The sequence below is a fragment of the Littorina saxatilis genome, linkage group LG12 (genome assembly GCF_037325665.1).
Source record: "Littorina saxatilis isolate snail1 linkage group LG12, US_GU_Lsax_2.0, whole genome shotgun sequence".
Classification (NCBI taxonomy): domain Eukaryota; kingdom Metazoa; phylum Mollusca; class Gastropoda; order Littorinimorpha; family Littorinidae; genus Littorina; species Littorina saxatilis.
The window spans coordinates 34700144-34722985 of NC_090256.1; the positions used below are offsets into that span (position 1 = coordinate 34700144).

The 22842-nt window shown below is 39.9% G+C and overlaps 2 protein-coding genes across 2 annotated transcripts; one reads left to right on the top strand and one right to left on the bottom strand.

Annotated features, from left to right (window-relative positions):
- Positions 1-142: 142 nt before the first annotated feature.
- LOC138981817 (golgin subfamily A member 7-like) lies at positions 143-8180 on the bottom strand. Its single transcript, XM_070354896.1, has 5 exons — positions 8057-8180; positions 6900-7027; positions 6403-6555; positions 5961-6062; positions 143-5414 (listed from the first exon to the last, which is right to left on the bottom strand). The coding sequence occupies exons 2-5, from the start codon at positions 7017-7019 to the stop codon at positions 5376-5378; spliced, it is 414 nt and encodes a 137-aa protein (XP_070210997.1). The 5' UTR covers positions 7020-7027; positions 8057-8180; the 3' UTR covers positions 143-5375.
- Positions 8181-8186: 6 nt separating this feature from the next.
- LOC138981816 (succinate--CoA ligase [ADP/GDP-forming] subunit alpha, mitochondrial-like) lies at positions 8187-22332 on the top strand. Its single transcript, XM_070354894.1, has 9 exons — positions 8187-8270; positions 14868-14974; positions 16608-16724; positions 17146-17358; positions 17856-17913; positions 18181-18342; positions 18801-18874; positions 20478-20666; positions 21250-22332. The coding sequence occupies exons 1-9, from the start codon at positions 8234-8236 to the stop codon at positions 21274-21276; spliced, it is 984 nt and encodes a 327-aa protein (XP_070210995.1). The 5' UTR covers positions 8187-8233; the 3' UTR covers positions 21277-22332.
- The last annotated feature ends 510 nt before the right edge of the window (positions 22333-22842 follow it).

Consider the following 22842-nt stretch of genomic DNA (forward strand, 5'->3'; position numbering starts at 1 on the left):
CGTGCTTTGAATGCTTTTGAATGTTCTTGTGTTTTGAGAGGGGGGGGGGGGGGGGGGGTCTTTAAAAACAAACAAACATTCCCACATATAATTAAGTCATTAACAACGAAACATGTAAAAAGGGAAAAAAAACATCACACAGTTTTCTTTCAAAACAAGAAGCACTTTATTAACATAAGTACAATACAGAAGATGATAAAAGTGTGATGCCGCAAAACTGAAATGAATGAGAATGAGTTGAAGGTGACTGGTGAAAATGGATTTCCGTCGAAATGAATGGCACCCTGGAAATGAAATCACAACTCTGAACAGATCTCTCCAGACAATAAATTAAAATACAGCAACAGCACACATATAAAAAAAAATCTACAATGAAATATGAAGTGAAACAATGTAATAGGAGCACAAAAAAGTGACAAATGGTCGATAACACTGACCACTGTAGTGTCCAACATGTATCTAAATAAATGAGTTAGTGTCCAACATGTATCTAAATAAATGAGTTAGTGTCCAACATGTATCTAAATAAATGAGTTAGTGTCCAACATGTATCTAAATAAATGAATTAGTGTCCAACATGTATCTAAATAAGTGAATTTCTGTACAAATATCAAACAAGAGCAAACAAACACACTGAATGACACATACTTGTACAAGCATTTAAGCAAACAAACATAATTAAAACAGGTATTAATGCAGATTTCTATTTCTCTGAAAACTGTAATTTTAGTTACATAAGAACATTTTTTTAAACTTCATAGGACATGAATCAAAGTTTACAGTTGCCGATGTTGAATGTTAGCGTTGTAAATTCAGGGATGTTTTTCTACTGCAATCTAGTCCTCTGTTTTTGGAGGACTTGCTCTTGTAAGCATAAAAAGTCATTTTAGTTACCATTCAAGGTGTGGAATGAAGAGTTCAGATGCATTTCATGAACACAGGGTTTAGAACAAAAAGGTTGGCGCAACCAGTAAGGGAGACAACTATGTTGATCTTAGGTATGCGGTTTCTGCAAAAAAGAGACAACCAAGACTGCTATTTTCCTCGATCAACTGACCAAAGTGCTAAATTTGGAGGGTCAATCTGTCAATTAATTTCACAGACATTATTCTATGCGTTGATATAAGTGACTTGTTCCAAATATATATATATATGTCAAAAATGGCACTGGATTGTGAGCTGTGAATTTACAACGCTAAAGTTCTACATTACCATTTAGTCTTAAAATATAGATAAGCAGGTGGAGGAGTTTTAATTGATAAGTAGAAACACGTATAATGTTTCTTAAAATAGTTTAAAGACATTAGCACGCAGATTGTATCTACCCCTTAACAAGAAGAGCAAACGCTCGATCGAGTCACTTTCGCAGTTCTGAATATTATATGAGGCATCAGATGGACAGGAAGAAATTGCTATTCACAACACAATGAGTCACGTTCACATAAAATTTGAGCCCGGTCACTTTTATAGTTTCCGAGAAAAGCCCAACGTTAAGTTGTGTGTTGCCGAACAGAAAAGGCTAGTTATCTCCCTTGTTTTTCTGATAACGTTCGTAAAAGGCTACAGATGTAAATACTTTGATGTAAAGAATAATCCTACAAAGTTTCAATCACATCCGATGAACTTTGTCAAAGATATAAAATGTCTAATTTTTCCTTTGACGCTGACCTGTGACCTTGAAAAAGGTCAAAGGTCAACGAAACCATCGTTAAAGTGTAGAGGTCATTGGAGGTCACGACTAAACAAAATATGAGCCCGATCGCTTTGATAGTTTCCGAGAAAAGTCCAACGTTAAGGTGGTGTCTACGGACGGACGGCCGGCCGGCCGGACGGCCGGCCGGACAGACTAACACTGACCGATTACATAGAGTCACTTTTTCTCAAGTGACTCAATGAGAGGGATCTAATATTACTTTTGTGTTTCTATTATGTCTGCAAATAATTTGTCTACAGTACTTTGGAGGGTCCTATCGCACACAGATGTACAGCAAGTCCTTTTCCTACATTAGCTCCATTTTCAAACTCTTCATAAAACCTTGTGGGCCTTTTTTTTCATCTTCTTTGTTCGGTGTTTGACTTTCATGACAACAGACATTTAGTTAGTTCCTCATACCCGCTAATCCCCCCAGCCCCGCTCTATCTTTCTTTTAAAGTTTTTGTTTTGTTTATCCCCTCGAGATTAAACTTTGCAGGTGGGTTAAGTTCAGAATCAGAACATATGCACTATATGGCTTATCTTAATAACATTAAATAGTTGTTAAATAAGTTTCAATTTACTTAACTTTTAATCTGTGTAGGTTAGGAAAACAAATAGCTCTTTCTCACTTAAAACAACATTTTCTAGCATTTCCCCCCGGAAATAAACATTCAATCAATCAATCAATGAGTCTTATATCGCGCATATTCCGTGGGTACAGTTCTAGGCGCTCTGCCTCAATTTGTATTCATTTGTTTTAACTGTCTGCTTGTCTTCCAACAGCAGAGAGTGGTGGAATCAAAGTAAGAAATAAGCATTAACATCAGCACACAAACAAATCAATAACGGCTTTGTACATTACAGCGGTTGAAGATCAAGTGGAGAAAAAGTAAGAACAACCACCACAACACAAACACTTTCTTTCTTTCTTTATTTGGTGTTTAACGTCGTTTTCAACCGTTCAAGGTTATATCGCGACGGGGAAAGGGGGGAGATGGGATAGAGCCACTTGTTAATTGTTTCTTGTTCACAAAAGCACTAATCAAAAAATTGCTCCAGGGGCTTGCAACGTAGTACAATATATGACCTTACTGGGAGAATGCAAGTTTCCAGTACAAAGGACTTAACATTTCTTACATACTGCTTGACTAAAATCTTTACAAACATTGACTATATTCTATACAAGAAACACTTAACAAGGGTAAAAGGAGAAACAGAATCCGTTAGTCGCCTCTTACGACATGCTGGGGAGCATCGGGTAAATTCTTCCCCCTAACCCGCGGGGGGTCAACACAAACACGGTAACGATCTTCTAAGTGGAGATAAAGGTAGGTTCAACCAGAGGTACAAACACAATAAAGATCTTCAAAAACCTACTTGAATGCACGACAGAGTTTGAACTTACGAAGGTAATGCCATATGCCTCATGACAAATAACAGAAATACAGATTGTGTATGTTCACAGGCTCAAGTGATGCATTACATGATAATCTGAACATTAGACGAAAAGTGCTGGAAAAGTTCTGGTCACAAAACTGCACAAGTTACAATATTCATAAAGGTCAAAGGGAAGCATGCATTAATCAATTAACATTAAGAATTGCACCCGTCCGCTCATGGCAAAAAGCAAAAAAAATTGTTAATTTAAGAAAAGATATTGAATAAAGTACTACTATAAGATATGTGAGAGAGGTGTACACCAAACATACTTGGGGAAAACACTCTTTAGATTTAGATTTACCGTTCATAGTTTTTACTTATTATAAAGCTAATACCAGCCAAGCTTTTTGACATGTTTTCCTCCAAATGCTGCATACTAAAAAGACTACTAGTCATGTGATGAAACCTTATTTGCATTTTTGTTTTGTTTTTGGAAAAGTTATCCTAATAATTTTCTGAAGGGTCGTTGGGAAGGAGAGAGAAAATATGGTTTTGACTTAACTCAGTTACATTCAATCACACACTTAACATGACAACCGAACAGATATGTACAAGCGAAGTCATACTTGACTCAAAGTAATCTAATATAATATTAGGGATGCCTGCCCTCAGTAAAACCAATGAAAACCATTTATATGACTCACTTATATGGAATTGTATTTGTGTGTGTGTGTAACATTTGAACTTTTACATTCTATGGACATATGCATGAACTGAGCCACTCGCTACAAAATTGACAGAACACACAACAGGTCTTCAGACTAAAGCTCACTTTAAAGCTAATAGCTTTATCTTCCATTGTGGAAAATAGAATTACTGTGAACCAGTCAGCTGATATTTGAATGGAATGTACAGAATTCTAAGAAAGTCTTCACATAGAAATCTGAGAGGAAAAAATAGTGTGACAAAATGATGAAGCGGAAAATGATGATTTACATGAACAATGAAGATCCCAATGAATCATGAGAACATGACGCATTTACCTAGTTAAAGCAATGTGACCTCGACTACTGGGAATAGCATCACATTCACACAAGCAATAATGAAACAAAATTTTTGGTCGGTATCACAGTAACGTCAAGCCAAGCCACACCTCTGCTATAAATCAAACTTAACAATATAAAAACACTTTCAGTAAAACATTCATAAGTAATACAGTGGAACCCCCCTCCATTTTAAGACCCTGTTTTCTCAGACGTTTTGTTCAGAACCTCTACAAATTAACCCCCATTTTAAGACTCCTCCCTTTTTACGACCTGATTTTCTCAGAATGTCCAGGTCTTTAAAGGGGGGTTCCACTGTACAGTAGTACTTTGCACTGGCCTAAGACTTTAAACACATACTATTCTCTGCAAAATGGAAACCAAAAAAACAGCCACTCCCTTCTACACATGTTGTTGCTGATTTCAGGGGCAGAACATACCTCAAGGTTCACTACATGAAACTGATCTTTCAAACCCTACACCTCAGTGCATGTATCTCAGAAACTTACACAGCTCGCTCAAACAAAACTCTTCAACCAGCGTTCAAGCCCCATGCCCAGAGCTCTGAAGTAATTCTGAAAACAGTTCAGGTATACACGTTGGTCCAACCTTAGCTCCTGTTTGCCCTTACATCTCTTAAAAAGCCAGTATTTGCCCAAAGCTAACCTGATCTTGTAATATCAAGGAACATGGCAAACACATCATTTTTTTAAAACCCACACAAACAGCACACCGATGAGTGCCCAGATCTTTCATTGTTGTACGCACTAAAACCAGCTTTCAAACTAGCATACTTTGCACATTCAACGTCATTGGCATTGCACTTGATCTTCGTAACTTTCACAAACAGCCATGAGATTCCAGATGGACCAAACATGACACTAACTCCCACTTGAGAAGGGCTGCCTCTGTGACTCATAATATGCCTTAATTTCTATTCGGTGCTACAAGCAACCTCAGAAAAAAATGAGTGTCTCTCTCATGAACTTCTAGTTCTACAAGTATGATTAAAAACTAGCAGTAGCACTTATAGTTCACATTCCCTGGAAAAGGGCTGATAAATTACTCGACTTGCTTTGATGACACAAATCTAAAATGCCTCCATAATGTCTACAAAATGCAAACAACGAGCACAACATTGACCAGAGAGTGCAGGAAGGAAGCAGTCACAGCCTAAGGGAACTTGATGCAGGAGACCATGGGACTAATGACAAATGTTTTGACTGGTTGATCTTGATCCTTGCTTCACTTTGTGATCATCGGTTTTGCTGCTCTGTCAGGATACAGATTTCAAACTGAGTGGCTGTCAAGGAATACACACTTTAGCTGCTGCATGCAGATACACTTGCACATAACAACACTAACAGAACTGTTTTTAATTTGAAACCACAAAGCATTATTTAGTACTTATGTCTTCCTTTTAGCATTTTACATGCTAGCACTAGTTGTACATAATAAATTAACGCTAACAGAACTGTTGTTAATTTGACATCACAAAGCATTATGTAGTACTTACATCTTCCTTATAGTATTTTACATGCTAGCACTAGTTCAGGGCAACACTGCCAACCAGAAAGCAATTTAAGAACCAAAGCTGTGTTTAAAAAAAGCCTAGAATATTGTTAAAAAAAAATGTTGTAACCGTTATGGAAAATGTAACTTGTAAGGACAATGTTAAACAATGTAAGTGATACTTAAAATGAGTTAAAACCTCTTTTGCAAAAATAGGCATTATTTAAAACTCCAAGTTACAACACACATGCAACATGCATACTCGCTGTCACACTGACAGTGACACACACACACTGACACGCACACAAACAAATCTGAGTAAAGGATACAACTCTCAGCCCCCGTTCAGCTGGGTCAACGAGCATCAGCCCTTGTTGCACGAACACTGTCTTGTTCTGTTCCTCAATATAGCGGGCTACCTTCTTTAAGCACTGAAATAATCACACACAAAACATAAATGAATGTGGAACTAGGGGTTAGGATCTTGGGAAAATAACTATCTTAACCTGAAAATGATGATTATAGGGAAACTCAATTTCATTGATAGTGTCCTAGCTTTAACAGTTTCACTTTAAGTTTACCAAGTAGCAACGTTTTCAAAAAAACACAAGTTGATAAGCATGGTTTGTGTGAGATTGTGTGACTCTTTGACTCTGTGTGCATGCATATGTGTGTGTGTGTGTGTGTGTGTGTGTGTGTGTGTGTGTGTGTGTGTGTGTGTGTGTGTGTGTGTGTGTGTGTGTGTGTGTGTGTGTGTGTGTGTGTGTGAACCTTTTCATAATGGGTGTCCATGCACAGGTAGGCGATGTATGCAGTCATACAGGCAAAGCAGCTCTCACAGTATGTTCGACCACTCAGCGATTCTGCCTCCAGGTAAATACTGTTAACTGTGTTGATGGTTCTCTCCAGTATTGCTCTATCAATCTGGAACATTAAAAAAATCCAAGTAATTTCAATGCCTCCATGGTCTACTCAAATAAAATTCTTTCCACCACAACCAAGCAGCAAAAGCAGAGTCTGAATCTCTCTGCACATTATTAATTTTATGTAATAATCACTACATGATACACCAAAAATCAACAAACACCAATTTAGCAGCTTCCAGTTCAAACTACCATGAGTCATGACCTTCAAAGTAAAAACGGACACCAACATCTTACTATTCATGACCGCACATATTGAACCTCCTAGTTTCTACATCACCGTTTACTGAATTACAAGGATGAAAATGAAATGAAAGCTATAACCAAAAAGATATATATGAATACCTTTCCTTCCAGTTCTTGTGGGAATTTGTTCTGGAACCGAACACCTGTTCCTTCTGTAAAATCCCTCTGAAGGAAAACCTTGGTGCACTGAGAAGATGAAAGCCTTGCCATGTTGTCCATTGTGTGGCCTATAAAAATTAAATGAATGACAAAAATAAACTGTGTTGGTAAGTTGACTGTTATTGAAGGTAAAATATGTGTGAGAGAGAGAGAGAGAGAGAGAGAGAGAGAGAGAGAGAGAGAGAGAGAGAGAGAGAGAGAGAGAGAGAGAGAGAGGGGGGGGGGTACACATGTGTATTTCACCACAATTTCCAGGTTTATAAATTATGTAATCTTCTTGATTGTTGTTCCGAGTTGTTGCCAGGATTCTGTCTTACACTTAGGTTACGCACTTTTTATTTTTAACTGATGCATTGCAAGATTGTGTGGCTATTAATTATTATGTATACTTGCTTGCAGTTGCAAAATGCCGGCGAAGTCAAAGATTTGCAAGCGAGTAGCCACATGATCTTGAAATAAGTTCATTATCTGTTTCATAAATGTTTATCTGTCCACTTCAAGTTCAAAGACCTTTGGGTCGACATACTACTACTACTACTAGTAAATGTGATGTTTTGTTTTGTCAATAACAAATGTTCCAAGTACCATTCTTGGTTTTTTTAAATTCTAATTAAGAGTACCAATGTCATGTCTACTTTTAAACTTATCAATGGTGACATATAACCCACCCAGACAAACAAAATAATTCATAATTTATCTTCACTGAGTCATTGAGTCATTGATTGACTGATTGTGTCATAAATACTCTATAGTAGTACCGTAGTAGAACTAACCAGTAGATTATGGCTTAAACTTTTAAAGAGTTTACGTGTATGTCAACAATGATGTTAAAGGAAAAAAAATATTCAAGGTCTCTTAACAATAAGGAGTAAACTAAACGACAACACAAACAAATGAGGTTTCCTTCAAGTTCAAGATCTCATTTATGATTATGAGTTCACGAAGGTCCAACATGGATCTAGACTAGAGGATACATGATTACATCTTCTCATCTTCACTACACTAAAGCGAACTGCATGGTAAACAACATCATCGCACGGTCTTAGTGACCGTTCTCGTACAAAACGTTACATTTTCTCTGATACATAAACACGTACCAATACTCAGGCAGCCAGTAAGCTTAACAAAGGCAGTCGAAGGCTCCTCTAACACTCAAAATTCACTTGGGCTACACAGATGTACTTATCTATCCGCCATGACAGTTCACCGGAAGCGACGTGAAGAAATGTCACAACTCATTTCATTGGTTACCGGTCTCGGCCCCAACTTCCAAGATGGCGTGTTCAGGCAAGGTGCTTGCAAGGTTGACTGGTAAAACGTTTTCCTATCACTTTCATGCAACATGCAATTCGTTAAAAGGGCTGTCGTTTTGTCATCTGTTTGTTTATAGTCTATGCTGACGACCCTGATTTGGCTTTGTTGGCAAATATCGGTTTTCAGCACAGATGAAGGCAGTACAACACGAGACGTCTGATATAGCACTTGATAACAACTAAACTAGTGCATCTTCCTTTTGCTGAGCATTGCAAACTGTTCCAAAGTTCAGAATAACATTAAAACAATTGAGATTTACTTAACAAAAGCTTTTCAAACAGTTGTTTTTATACTAGAATTGTAGAAGCTTGCTGGTGAGGTTAGCATGTGTAGTTTGTTGGAAACCTTGGGAGCAGCGGGGATGTCACCACACACTGGATAGGCCTAAAAAAAAATAGGTGTGGTTACGGTAACCCGACCTACCCTATTTTTAGGGGCCGACCCTGTAACTTTTTATTACATTTGTCAAAAAAAGAAAAAAAAGAAAACGAGTGCAAAAAACGCAATGAAAGCGAAAGCGCCCGTGTCGCACACTTATTTCCCTGTCAAGTACCGTACTTTCCGGGTCATAAGGCGCGACTTTTTTCCTCGAGTTCGACCCCTGCGTCTTGTATAACGAAGCGCCTAATCCGTGTATGAAATACGAAAAAAATCAAAGAGACCGCTTGAGTACCAGTCAAACAACTTGTGATAATGCATGTTTCAACTACTAGGTACTGCCCTGCCTTTGATCTGGCCGCACACACAGATTTCCACTCTGTTAAACTCGGTCACTGACCGGTCACTGACCCCGATGCAGGAAGTGTTTCCTCTCTCAGATATGACAGGGGAACCACCTCTCATGGCAAAAACTGGGTCATTGACCCCTGGGAAGAAGGTCGTGTCTTTTAACAAGGCCACCCAGCTATCACAATGCCTTTGGTCACTGACCGGTCACTGACCCCGATGCAGGAAGTGTTTCCTCTCTCAGATATGACAGGGGAACCACCTCTCATGGCAAAAACTGGGTCATTTTGGTGGCCCTATATTGGCCCCCTGCCTCCAATGGGTGACTGGATTACAATTTTTTTTTTAAAAGAAGGGGGTGCGTCTTAGATAACAAAGCGCCTTGTCACCCGGAAAGTACGGTAGGTTTAATTTGTACACATTAGAAAAAAAAGTTTAAAAAAAAAAAAGTGATTGCCTACCTACCTACCCTATTTTTTTGGCTATGTTACCGTAACCACACCTATTTTTTTTTTGGCCATATTATTAGTACTGTAGTATTATTACTATACTCAGTATCACTAGATCAGAGGGAAGAAAGTACCCCATAACAATATTATTATGAACTTTACTTACCTAGTGTCATATTTTACACGGGTTTTACGTGATCACCCCATGGTAAGTCCTTGACAAGTATGGCCGTCCGTCCCTAGCGACCATGTTCTACTGGAACAGCAAGCTAAGCACTGGCGACCATGTTCTACCAAGAGGCTTACTTGATACGGAGGATCCCTTGCGGGGCGACGTAACGTCTGTCTGGTTCTGATTTCTCTGATAAACTGCGATCTTTCCTTAGTCGAGAATCTGCACGTCATTTCCATTGCGTCATTTCTTCCCTATATTATTTACGTCTGCTGTCTTGATATTCACAACCCTTTTGATAGTCACGGTTTCTCTCACATTCCTCCCCGTTTTATCAAAGATTATAACTATTTCAACACAACTCCTACAATTCCTCTTACACTAGCACATTTTAGATTTACCACACAATGACATGCATGAATACGATAGCTGTCACTCGGCTACCAGTAAGTTCGTCACACGGTAGATTCGTCACCGGTGACGAAGTTACCGGCAGGGTGGGCGGCTGTTTATGCTTAGAGCTTATGCTTTCAGATGTTTGATTTGTGGGAGAGATTCAAGATTCACATTTTTTAGAGAGAGAGAGAGACTGACTGAGAGAGAGAGAGACTGAGAGAGAGAGGGAGAGAGAGAGAGAGAGAAAGAGAGAGAGAAAGAGAGAGACTGAGAGAGAGAGGGAGAGACTGAGACTGACAGAGAGACAGATAGAGAGATAGAGAGAGTGTGTGTGTGTGAGAGAGAGAGAGAGAGACTGAGAGAGATGAATCTCAAACAAATTCCAAATGTCCACACCTAAACAACTTTATTTTCAAATCAGGTACCATCAATGATTCTGTCATACAAGTGAAGCATACAAAACATGTCATTCAACTGAAGCACACTTTCTTACTATCAGTTCACAAATATTTTATAATTATAAAGATCGGTCCAGAAGTTTACTCTCAATCGCTCTACACACACACACTGACGCACACACATACACCACGACCCTCGTCTCGATTCCCCCTCTATGTTAAAACATTTAGTGTGGTACAGCGCCATGTAACGACATCACGGCCCTGCCTATGTACACCGTATGTGTACCTGTCGGAATCCACCAGCAACGGATGACCCCTCTTGGTAGCTCTCGGAATGACCTCAAACGTGACATCACCCTGATCATTATCATCTATGGCATCTGACACCACAGGCTCGTCAAGCAGGGACGGCTCCTCCTGTTCCATGGGAACAGCAAACGAAGGCTCTGAAGTGTCTGAATCAGGCTCATCATCACCACCACCACCACCCATCATAGTCTCAGGGTGCTGAGACAGGTACAGCTCTGCCAGTGCACCGTCTCTATCGGGCTCGTCATCACTGTCTGCATCTGACTCATCATCGCCACCAACCCCACCAACTTCCATCTCAGCCTGCTGTGTCAGAGACAGTTCTGACTGTGCCACTGCCACACAGTCCTGGCATCGCCAGTCCAGTTCAATATCTCCCCTCACGGCATGCCTATAAGTTGCACGGTCAATACCAATGCCACAGATGCGGTGTTGCCATCTGCCACATGGCCCATCGGCACAGAGCAAGGCCTTAGTCTTGTCTACTGGTGACCGCCACCTGACACACAATACAATCGACTGCAGTATCCATAGCGAATCTGGAGCTGTTATGCCAACTGCCAGTTTGTCCATCATTATATAGTGGTCTTGTGTTAATTACGTAGATAACTGGAGTTGAGCAGTTTTCACACGGCACAGTCCGAGCGTTGTTATTTTAAAACGCGAGATCTACTCATTGAGCAGTTCCGCTCAACAGCCTGTAGTCTGAGAGAGGGAGCGAGAGAGAAAGAAAGAGAGAGAGAGAGCGCGCGCGAGAGAGAGAGAGAGAATAAACAATAGAGAGAGAGAGGGAGGGACCGGTGACGAATCTACCGTGTGACGAACTTACTGGTAGCTGTCACTCCATGACATGCAGTTTTAATCTCAAAGAGAGAGGAGAGCTCAGAACATAAAACAAAATAAAAAGTGGTGGATTACTGGAACTCTTTTCTTAGCTGGGACAAAATGTACGCAGTGGCTATGGTTACGCTTTTTTTGTGGACTGCGTAATCCAGCTCGGCTATTCTGTGGTTACGCCAGAACGGCATAATTCTGCTCCACCACACTATGGTTCATTGGTTATGCCAAAACTTTATTTTTAGCTCCAGTCCATGGCATTATTTTTCTCGGCTGTATTTCTTGGTCAATCCTGTCATTGTGTCAATGTTCGTTCCGATTGTTCAGCGATAAAAAAACTGTCAGCCTTCTGTCTCTGAGAAACTGTAGTTTAAAAAAGATTAATAATAATAATGATAAAACATTCTTTTATAGCGCTGTTCACCGCCAAATGGCAGTCTCATGGTGCTTTACATTAGACATTAACATTCAACATTTTACATATAAAAAGTTTGCTCGTAAGAAATAACATACAATTACAAGCATTAGGCCTAAAAAAAAAAATTGGTGTGGTTACGGTAACATAGCCAAAAAAAATAGGGTAGGAAGGTAGGCAATCACTTGTTTTTTTTTAAAACTTTTTTTTCTAATGTGTACAAATTAAACCTACTTGACAGGGAAATAAGTGTGCGACTCGGGCGATTTCGCTTTCATTGCGTTTTCTGCACTCGTTTTCTTTTTTTCTTTTTTTGTGTTGACAAATGTAATAAAAAGTTATAGGATCGGCCCCTAAAAATAGGGTAGGTCGGGTTACCGTAACCACACCTATTTTTTTTTTTAGGACTTAACAAAATTCATAGACAACGACCACTTATACTAACTTATAGTTATACGAATAAGATAATCTAGAAAATTTGTTTTTAAAAAGATGAAAAATACAAAAGATAGTAATAGACACATAGTTACACATGAAAAAAAGTCTTGACAATAAAACAGAACTTGCATAAAAGCGTACGGATCTAAAACAGAACGAAGATGTAACATAGACTGTAGGGCAACAAATTAAACAACTAACAATAGGCATACTGTATTATAATAATACATTAGGACTTTTAAACCCAATACATATTAAAACATCGAATTCAATTCATCATACAATACAGGCATTAATACTTATAGTTATATACTGTTCAAAAAAAGAAACGCATAGCTTGTAATATTTGGTTAATTTCGTTATATGGCTACAAGGATATCCACCAAACTGCAGAAAATGTTTATCTGGTCGTCGACCTTTCGTCCATTGCCACAAGTGAGCTCTGCACGTGACGCATGCGTTATCAGTGGCTACAATGTCAAAATTGCTCATTTGGCATGACCACTCGTCATGCTTCAGTGTAATCTCGTGAAACTCGGGGAATATTGAGCTCTCACCATGTCTTCCAAAACCCATAAAAGCGGATTGTTCGCCACAAAGAAATCAGACGACAATTCAGCGACGAAAGATGGCCCGATTGAGCAGAGAAGACCGCCAAATTGCATTGGGTCGTTTACAAGCAGGCCAAAGTCAAAGTGCAATCGCCAGGCACTTCCACGTGTCCCAGAGCACCATCAGTAGACTGTGGGTCAGGTTTCAAGCCACTGGCTCCGTTGCTGACTTGCCACGAGCGGGAAGACCAAGGGCGACAACTGCTGCTCACGACCGCTTCATACGGCTCCGCCACCTCCGGAATCGTTTCCTGTCGGCCTCATCTTCTGTCCAGGCTCTCCCCGGGCCACACCGATTATCGGACCAGACCGTGCGGAACCGCCTGCATGAAGCTGGTTTGAGAGCTCGCAGACCTCACAGAGGAGCTGTCCTCACCCGCCGCCATCGCCAGAACCGAGTGCAGTGGGGCAACCAGCACCTTCGCTGGACCGTCCGGAATCACTGGAGACACGTGTGGTTCAGCGACGAGTCCTACTTCCTGCTCCAGCGACATGATGGTCGGAGGAGGGTCTACCGGAGAGTAAACGAACGTTACGCGCCCAACTGTGTGGATGAGGCACCCGTTCATGGTGGTGGAGGCGTCATGGTGTGGGGGGCGATCAATACCGCTGGAAGGAGCACCCTGGTGCACGTCCAAGGGCGCATAACTGCCCAGCGATACGTGGAGGAAATTCTGCGCCCACACGCCCTTCCTCTTCTGGCTGACCAGGATGCCATATTCCAGCAGGACAACGCTCGCCCGCACACAGCACGACTCACCACCCAGTTCCTCACCGACCACCATGTCCAGGTGCTTCCCTGGCCATCCATGTCGCCAGACATGAACCCGATAGAACACCTCTGGGATGAATTGGACAGACGTGTGCGCAGGCGAGAAGAAGCGCCGGCAAATCACCGCGATCTATTGCAGGCACTTCAGGAGGAGTGGGACACCATCCCACAGCAAGATATCCGGCATCTGATCCAGTCCATGCCCAGAAGGTGCCGGGCAGTTGTTGCTGCTCAAGGCAGTCACACCCCCTACTGACTTGACAGCCTCGGCACCCAATCGTATTGATTGACTGATTGATTTGAAGATGCAAATGAACTGTGTGTGCATTCAACTGTGTCCATACCAAATTTCAAACAAATAATCTAAATATTGGATTTTCTGTTAATTTTTTCGACAAATAAAACAAATTTGGCAAGTAGCAACTATGCGTTTCTTTTTTTGAACAGTATAGTTAACATTTTGCAGGCATTAATACTAATAGTAATAGTTAACATTTTAGTAACAACAACCAGATACATTATAATAGAAATAATATGCACTCCCCAGACAAACCATGCAAGCACCAGAGAACCATTAGTTTCTCTTTTCCTATTTCATAGTCATATAATATATATATATATATAGTTTTGTCAACAACAATCGTTCATTACAACTCCACTGTCTCTATCAGTATCATAAATAACAAACATCATCTTTACTAGCATCTTCGAATCACTTTCAATTTCAACCATCTATGTTGTTTTTCTGTGTAAGACTGTAAATGCATGAAAAATAGTGAGCTAACATTTAACTCGGGTATTTCTTGCAAAATGCTCATGGGACAGTTGCAATAACTCCTTTGTGTCACAGAAGAGCACAGCCATTACAACAGCAATGATGCATAACATTAGAATCCTTAAATTGGTTTACAACCTCAAAAGAGTGGAAAGAGTGGCGAAACTATAGAATAGCAGAGCTAGACTATGCCGTTAAAAAGGTGTAACCGTAGCCACTGCCAAAAATGAATGCCATTAAAGTTTGAACTAGTCCATTTCATATGCTGCACCAAAAACTTTCTTTTTCTCTAGCCCTGGGTGGGCGCCAGCATATGCGCAGCATCTACACAGCCACACGACAGAACCTGCTGATCGGCTCACACACCAAACTTATCTGCCAAGGTTTCACTGGAAAGCAGGTTAGTAGTTGCTGAGCGAAGTTATTGTTATAGATGTAAGTGATGTGTCTGGCAATTGATGGTGCACATAATCTGTAGTTTGCATTTAGACAATACAAAAGAAAATATGTAGGATTGGCACTATTATAGGCCTTGCACAAAGAAATGGCAGTCATATCCTGCATGTGCTTTTGAGACATGAGTAATATACTCCTATAATCTGTATTCAAAACTTATAATGACCAAAGCTGTGACTGTGAGTGATGCATCACCTGACTGAAAGTGAAACACTGAATACAGTGATCGCGCTAGATATCTTTTAAACCGGTATGACATCATGAGCTGACCACAATGCTCTCACGAAAATTGGTCAACCTGCCAAGGCAACCAGTCAAACAATGACTAAATCAATGTTTATCAATGCCATTGACAGGCAGACATTTTCTGTGCAATAAATTCAAGTTATTAAATGTGTGAGCAAAGAGCGGAGCTGGTGTGTGTACAGGATTTTTCAGTATGATCGCATGCGGGCTTTAGCATCCTGCTGTTGGTTTGATATGACCTTGCGACACCAAGCCTCATCAATTTGTTTTTCATGAGACAATGGCAAACATTGTATCAACATGACACCTGTCACAACAAGCCATGCAACTCCCCTCTCTCTCTCTCTGTCTCTCTCTCTGTCTCTCTCTCTCTCTCTCTCTCTCTCTCTCTCTCTTGTACAGACCATGGATTCTCTGCAAAGGATTATTTTCCACTCTTTATTTTTACCCCGTCAAACCAATTAACAATCGATACGTCTGACCGAGCACCCATTTTTGTTATCGGTATTGGCGAATCTCAATCGGTAAAATACCGGAAATTACCATCCCTGGAACACTATGACAAGCAGACACTCCTTGCTTCTGCAACAGTTTTGTAATGCAGGTGTGCTTTTATGACATGTATGTAGGTTTCAGTCAAATTTGCACAGCAGTGGACCAAAGAATGTGTCCTTTAAAATTATTATGTGGCGTCCTCTCCTCCAATGAACCATTTTCTTTTCTTCTGGGAATCAATTTCAGAAAGTAATCCAAACTCTTTATCTTTCAGACTGTAGATACAGTGGAACCCCCCCCCCCCCCCCCTTTTAACTTATTTAAGACTTTGTTTTCTCAGACTTTCTGTTCATTACGTCTGTAAATGCACTCCCTCTTGTTTAAGACCTGATTTTCTCAGACTGTGGAGGTCTTTAAAGGGGGGGTTCCACTGTAAAGTGTCTATTCTCTGCAGGGAAACTTTCATGGTTCCAGTTCTGGTGAAGGCCATTTGACTCATTTTGAGCACGGACAGCTATGCATTGAAATATGGTACATGTAGTTTAAGTAAAACACTGTTACACTAAGTGTAAGGAAGTCATCCAATTTTGCACAACGAATATGTATATATTGCAGTTATTAAGCGCATTTTGTGCAACTGCTCAACATATGTTGAAATGTCAGTCTTTGTTGACCTTGATTTGATGCAAGTTTTAATCAAATGATTACACTTCAGCTGCTATTGGTTTTGCTATATTTGTGGGTGGGGTTGTTGTTTTTTGAGGGGGAGAGTAGTTGTTGAGGGATTGATTGGTTCTTTTGTGTGTTGGTGTATGTGTGCCCTTTGTTTTATTCAGGGCACATTTCACAGTCAACAGGCCATCGAGTATGGCGGCAATGTGGTTGGGGGAGTGTCTCCAGGTAAAGGAGGCAGTAAACACCTGGATCGGCCAGTCTTCAACTCTGTCAAAGAGGTGAGTCGACTTGGAAGTTGTGGTTTTGGGAGAAATCAGGCATTGAACTGTCAGAGAAAGAGAGAGAGAGACAGACCGACACACTTTTTATGTGTCATTCGTGGCATAAAAAAACCCTGTTTAAAGTGATGTAAATAATGGGTGTCTGCCAGATGTGTATGATTCTGTTATATATTTGGAGTATGTTGCATGATCTATAACCACAAAGGTTTAAAAGTAGCATGCCTTTTAGGATGGGCATGTTTCCTTGGTACAAAATTGAGTTTCAGGGTACAGGTACAACCACTTCTTTTTTTGCCTTTTCAAAGGGAGAGCAAGTGAATGTGTGTGACATGTTCTCATACATTTTCCTTACAATAAAACATTGCCAAATCCGTAGGAGACAACGTAACATTCTACTACTGTTGTTCTATTTTCACAGGCAGTTGATAAGACTGGTGCTACGGCCACAGTGATTTTCGTACCACCTCCTTTCGCTGCGGCGGCCATTTTGGAGGCGATCGAGGCAGAAATCGGCCTGGTGGTTTGCATCACGGAGGGCATCCCCCAGCAAGACATGGTGAAAGTAAAGCATCGTCTGGTCAGGCAGAACAAGACGCGGCTTATTGGGCCCAACTGTCCAGGTATCATCAAGGTAATGAATGGCAGTTTATTTGGGTTTATTCCTGATTTCCGGGTTGTGAAAAAGTTTAAATTATAAGGGATTTCCTGTTTTAGTCTCAGACAAAGGTCTAGGTTTCAAAACTTGCACCATAAGTGTTCTGGTTAAAGGATTCTAGGCTTTTCAGTGTCAGGTTTAGACATAGCGGAGCCGTGGAACCCCTGTAAGTGTAAAATGAAGCTTAAATTTGTGTTTGTTACGTGTCTGTTCACCTTCAATTTCTATCTCTTTTTTCCTTTTAGTTCCAATTTCTCCCTTGTCCTTTGTTTGTGTCTTTCAAAGTTTTCATTTCCCCCTAGCTCCGACTTTCCCTCCTGTCATTCCTCCCTATCTCTCTTTTTGGCTGTCGCTCTTTCCCGTTTGGTTGAGACATTGAATTTGCTTCTGCTGAATTTCGTGAGTTTATGCTAAAGAGCTTGAATTGTTTATGCAGCAATTGATCTTCCACACATATTATTTCTATATTGCAGCCTGGTGAATGTAAAATTGGGATTATGCCAGGCCATATACACCAGAAGGGAAAAATAGGTAAGCATTTTTCATTTTTCCTAAATACATCGTATGAGTAAAGTTTACAGAGGGAGCCTGTTTTTGAGAGAAGAATGTCTCGTGCTCAGTACAAATGTCGAACCCTTTGAGCATTAACTTTTTAAATAAAGTCTGCAATGTGCTGCTTTTCCAAATGGGTTTACTTTGAAACTACTTTTTTTCCTGGTTAAAATTGTTTCATACTCAAGATTAAAAAAAAGTTCAGGGTAATTATTTTTGACTGACTTTGTTGCGTTATGTGTGCAGGAATTGTTTCGAGGTCAGGAACTCTGACCTATGAAGCTGTACACCAAACAACACAAGCAGGTCTCGGGCAGTCTCTCTGCGTGGGCATTGGTGGCGACCCTTTTAACGGCACAAACTTTATCGACTGTTTGGAGGTGTTCCTTTCTGATCCACAGACTGAAGGTGAAGAGTTGTCTCCACTTGCTCCACACTTGTTCTCTCTGTCTGTGCCTTTTGTGTAGTAGCTGCTGTTCCCTTGGCGTGCATATTTGACCATGTCAGTTCACACCTTTGTGGAGTCTTTGGCATAAGTCAATTTCTTATTTTTAATTGTCTATTAGATTTCGACAACATTTTGCAAACCTGTTTGTGTTTGTACGTCTCTTTTTGGTCTTCAATACTTTTCAGTCTAATTTGTCTTATTTTCCTGTTCTTCTGTTTATTTTTAGAAATGAAAGATTAGAATTTCTTTAGATTTTAAAAGCGTGACATGTGTACAAATTGTATAAGATATTTTATTTTTTATTTTAAACAAAATCTTTCTACCTGAAGTCGTTTCTCATAATGCTGTTTTTGTCATAAAGTTCTTGTATGGGTTTTTTTATGTTACTATCTGTTCTTAACTTCTGTGTCTCTTTCAGGAATTGTGCTTATTGGTGAGATTGGTGGTTCGGCTGAAGAGAATGCAGCAGATTATTTGAAAAACCACAACACTGTAAGAAACCCTTTCTTGTTTTTCTCATATTTCTGCCCTAGTTTTATGCTTGCTTGCTTGTTGCTAAAGCCTTAGAGAAGGCACTGTTCCATTTCTGTGTAAAACCACAGTTGTCAGCGAACCTCTCAAAGACGACATGACCATGCTGATTCTGTTGTCTGTCTTTTTGTCTGTCTTTATTTCCTTCTTCTTAACTTTTGTATATTAAATTATTTATTTGGTTATACATGTATTGAAATGAAACTAAAATTGACTTGATCCTTGTGTGGATTTGCATCTTATTTGACAGTTATAACTTTCTTCCTTGTTAGGAAGATCATTTGAGAATAATAGTTATCCCTTGCATCAGTGAAACAGACACTGTTCTGGTTAGCATGTAGTGGAACCCCCCTTTAAAGACCTCCAAAAATCTGAGAAAATCAGGGCTTAAAATGGAGGGAGTCTTAACACTATTGTGACTAGCACTGCCACGGCGTTAACGTCCTGCCTGCCCAAGCTTGCCACCAAGAAACTTCCCAAAAATCAGTAACTGTAAAGAAATCTGTCTAGCAAGCTTGAATTAAGTCCAATCACCACAAGATTTTGTGTACTAATTCAAAAATGGATGCCCAGTTCAGTCGTGCTATTTATAAGTTTGTCACGCGATTTGTTTTAGCAAAGGGGGGTGAAAGGGGGATAATTTGTGTTTTTTAACGTTTTTTTGTGTGTGTTTTATTTTCCACTGCTTTTTTTAAAAGTTATTTTTTAACAGAAAGTATTATAAATAATGTTATAACCAAACAAGGTGTAAAACCTATGAATTAGCTGAAATATTGTTAACATTGTACACAGAAATAAGGAGACAGTACAAAGAAAAAAACAAGCAAATCACGCATTCACTCACAGCATCCTGACTCAAATGAAACAAAACTGTAACACTCACCAAATGATGTCTAGGTAATCCATATTAAATATAAGTCACATTTTCACAACAAAGTACCAACTGTACACCTATGAACATTTCCAAAAGGATTAGAAGGCTCCAGCCATCCATTGTTATCAGTGCTGCCACGCCCCCATAGCTCCTGCACGATTCCAAGATACATGTTCGTCTAGCAGTATCACCCCCTACCACGTGTAGTTTGCCGACTCGTACTAGCAACAACGGGACTGTTTCTTCCTCAATATCACTGCTATTATCGCTTTCTTGAGGCTAAAACGACACGATGTATCATGATCTACAGGATCCTCAAGATCCAACATCCGGAGAATCTCCTCCCGTGACAAGGCTCGCCTTCGATTCATTTTTTTTGTTCGAAAACACCACGCAAATCTGCACTAATTTGATCAAGCCGGAAGAGAAAACCACGTGTATCAAGGGAAACAACTCAATTTATTGCAATCTTCAAAAACCGGGAAGCAATCACGAGTCTTGTACCTTGTATGACTGATACTGAAAAATGCGCGTCCCGTCCATGGGCGTGTCAGCGCGGTTACTGATTTATCAGCGTCCCGTCGCGAAAGTGTTAAAAAGGAGGTAAATTTAAAGAGATAATGAACAGGAAATCTGAAAAAAGGGGGGTTCCATTGTACTGACACTTCATAATCATTTTGACTGACGCAGGGTTCTAACGCCAAGCCTGTAGTGTCTTTCATCGCTGGACTGACTGCTCCGCCTGGGCGTCGCATGGGTCATGCTGGTGCCATCATCGCTGGAGGGAAGGGTGGAGCCAACGAGAAGATCGAGTCTCTGAAGTCTGCTGGCGTGCATGTCACACTGTCTCCCGCACAATTGGGAACCACCATGTTGAAAGTAAGACTTTGATTTTGGATCCAGCGAGATACAGATAAATCCTTGTATTGTGAACAACTTAGACTTTTTTTTATGGATGTTCACTGTAGGAGTTTCTAACTGTTAATCACTTATAAGATAAAAGCAACAGTAGGTGAGCTAAGAGTTGCACATTTGTGAATGTAATTTGAAAATTTCACAGTTACACAGTGTCATTACAACGAATTTCTTTGAACACTTCCCCCTCAGTTTACTTGCAAGATTTTTAGTCAGTGTAATTTGTATCCCATTTTGTAATTAATCTCAATGCAACACATTCAAACTATCGACAGTCCTCAGAAGGTAAATCAGTAGGTTTTAAGACAAGTGGGTTGCTCATGATGACTAAATTAAAACTCTGTACTCACTCTGTACTTTAACAACAGCAGCAACAAAAACTAACTGTTCATGTTATGATCTGTTTCAGCTGATTTGCTGTTGTTATTGTAAACTTTATCTGGGACTTTGCAGTAACAAATGTCATTCTTTTAATAATGAAAAATGTTCATTGTGCAGTTTTTCACCGCTGCCTTTTCATTAACCGATGTTTCCATGTGTGTTTCAGGCAATGGAAAAGCCTGGCAAGGCATAATGAAAGCACACAGCATTCACTGACCGCACCAATCATCAGAGGGCTGCCTTCAACCTGGGTGCTGTCAACTCGAAGGCCAGAAGCCTCATGGGCTGAAAGGATGCTGAGTGAAATAGAGGCAATTGCCTGTGGTGTATCAGAAAAGAGGCTCTGGAGAATGCATTTCACCTTTCAGGGAGAGAAGATTATGTGAATTTTTGGCTTCCCTTTGAGGCTGAACGGTGATGGGTTATTCACAGTACAGTTCATACGGTCTATTGTTTCGCAGAAAAAATGTTTTGAAACATGAAGCTTGTCAGTCTGAAGTATGGCGTTTCTGTAGGTAAGGAAGTTTGAATTAAAAATTGAAGTGCATGAACTACAGAGGTAAACCTTGTGCCAAAGTTACTGGGTGATTTGAAACTTTTGAGTTAGGGCTTAAAAAATGTCTCTTACATCCTATTCACCTAGCAAATACCTGTATGCTAACCTATCCACCCAGCAAATACCTGTCTGCAATTCGATAAATCCACTGCCTTAGGAGTTCAGGTGAGTTTGATTCATAGAAGACATTGAAAGAAATGTTAGGTTCTTTGAAAGTTGGTATTGGCAACTTTGAAGGTGATTAGTAAATGGTGCAACATGGACGTCTGACATCTGCTGATACTGACTGTGTGTGTGTGTCTGCCAGAATGGTTCTCATTAACCAGGGATGTATCAAGTTGTTAGTTTAGACTTGAACTGTCTTTTTGGGTATGTGCTCACTAAGTTTGTGATGTGCTACTAAAGAGAAACTATCCAGTGATTAAATCAGTATGAATTTCAATACATGTCTTCAATGTAATGCTTTGGACTATTTTTCTCCCCTTGTTTTGATTTCTTTTGTGCAAGATGATAATATTTATTTTTTTGCACATATTTTGATGCTGTTAATTTGGGTGTGATTTTTGTAAAAGTTTTTTTGTGAATGTAAATATGTTACTGATACAGAATGGTCCATTTGTTCTATGTAGAGTAAGCAATGAGTAGGTCTGAACATGTGTGATTTGAGATGATTAAATCTGGGAGAAAATCTTTCATTGCTTGGTGTGGTGTACTGAATTTTCCACAGAGCTCTGCTCTTTTTGTATGTGTGTTGTTGCATATGTTGCTTTTTTTTGTTTGTTTTCTTGTTTTTTTCTATTTTGTTTGTTTGTAAACACAAATCAGAGATACTCTGTGGCAACCAGGCAACGTCAGTAGAAATAATATGAAACAAACACGAACAAATAACGTGGACGTTATAAACAAGAACAAGAACATCCCCAAAGTGATTAAAATATGTTTGAGATAATGTGAGTCGTCCATTGAACAAATTGAGGTGAGTGTGAGCCAAGAGAGCCTGAAAGCCTTGTGAAAGTCTACAGTGCTTAAACGTACTGTCCTCATGTAAGCCATCGCATACATTAACACCGATCTGTCCACAGTTACAATACAAGTATCCTTCCACTTGGGTAGATAAGAATAATCAACTGCTTGGCTGCTTTCTGCACACAGTGGGAATTTCTTACTGCAATAATTTGATGAATAAAATAAATGTCAACCTGC

What these genes read in the sequence shown, in the direction of transcription:
- LOC138981817 (XM_070354896.1), bottom strand. Translation starts at nt 7,019, where the DNA reads ATGGACAACATGGCAAGGCTTTCATCTTCTCAGTGCACCAAGGTTTTC. An exon ending in CACAAGAACTGGAAGGAAAG is followed by an intron (nt 6,556 to 6,899) that starts GTATTCATATAT and finishes TTAATGTTCCAG; the next exon opens with ATTGATAGAGCAATACTGGA. An exon ending in TGGACACCCATTATGAAAAG is followed by an intron (nt 6,063 to 6,402) that starts GTTCACACACAC and finishes TGATTATTTCAG; the next exon opens with TGCTTAAAGAAGGTAGCCCG.
- LOC138981816 (XM_070354894.1), top strand. Translation starts at nt 8,234, where the DNA reads ATGGCGTGTTCAGGCAAGGTGCTTGCAAGGTTGACTG. An exon ending in AAGGTTTCACTGGAAAGCAG is followed by an intron (nt 14,975 to 16,607) that starts GTTAGTAGTTGC and finishes TGTTTTATTCAG; the next exon opens with GGCACATTTCACAGTCAACA. An exon ending in TGGGAACCACCATGTTGAAA is followed by an intron (nt 20,667 to 21,249) that starts GTAAGACTTTGA and finishes TGTGTGTTTCAG; the next exon opens with GCAATGGAAAAGCCTGGCAA.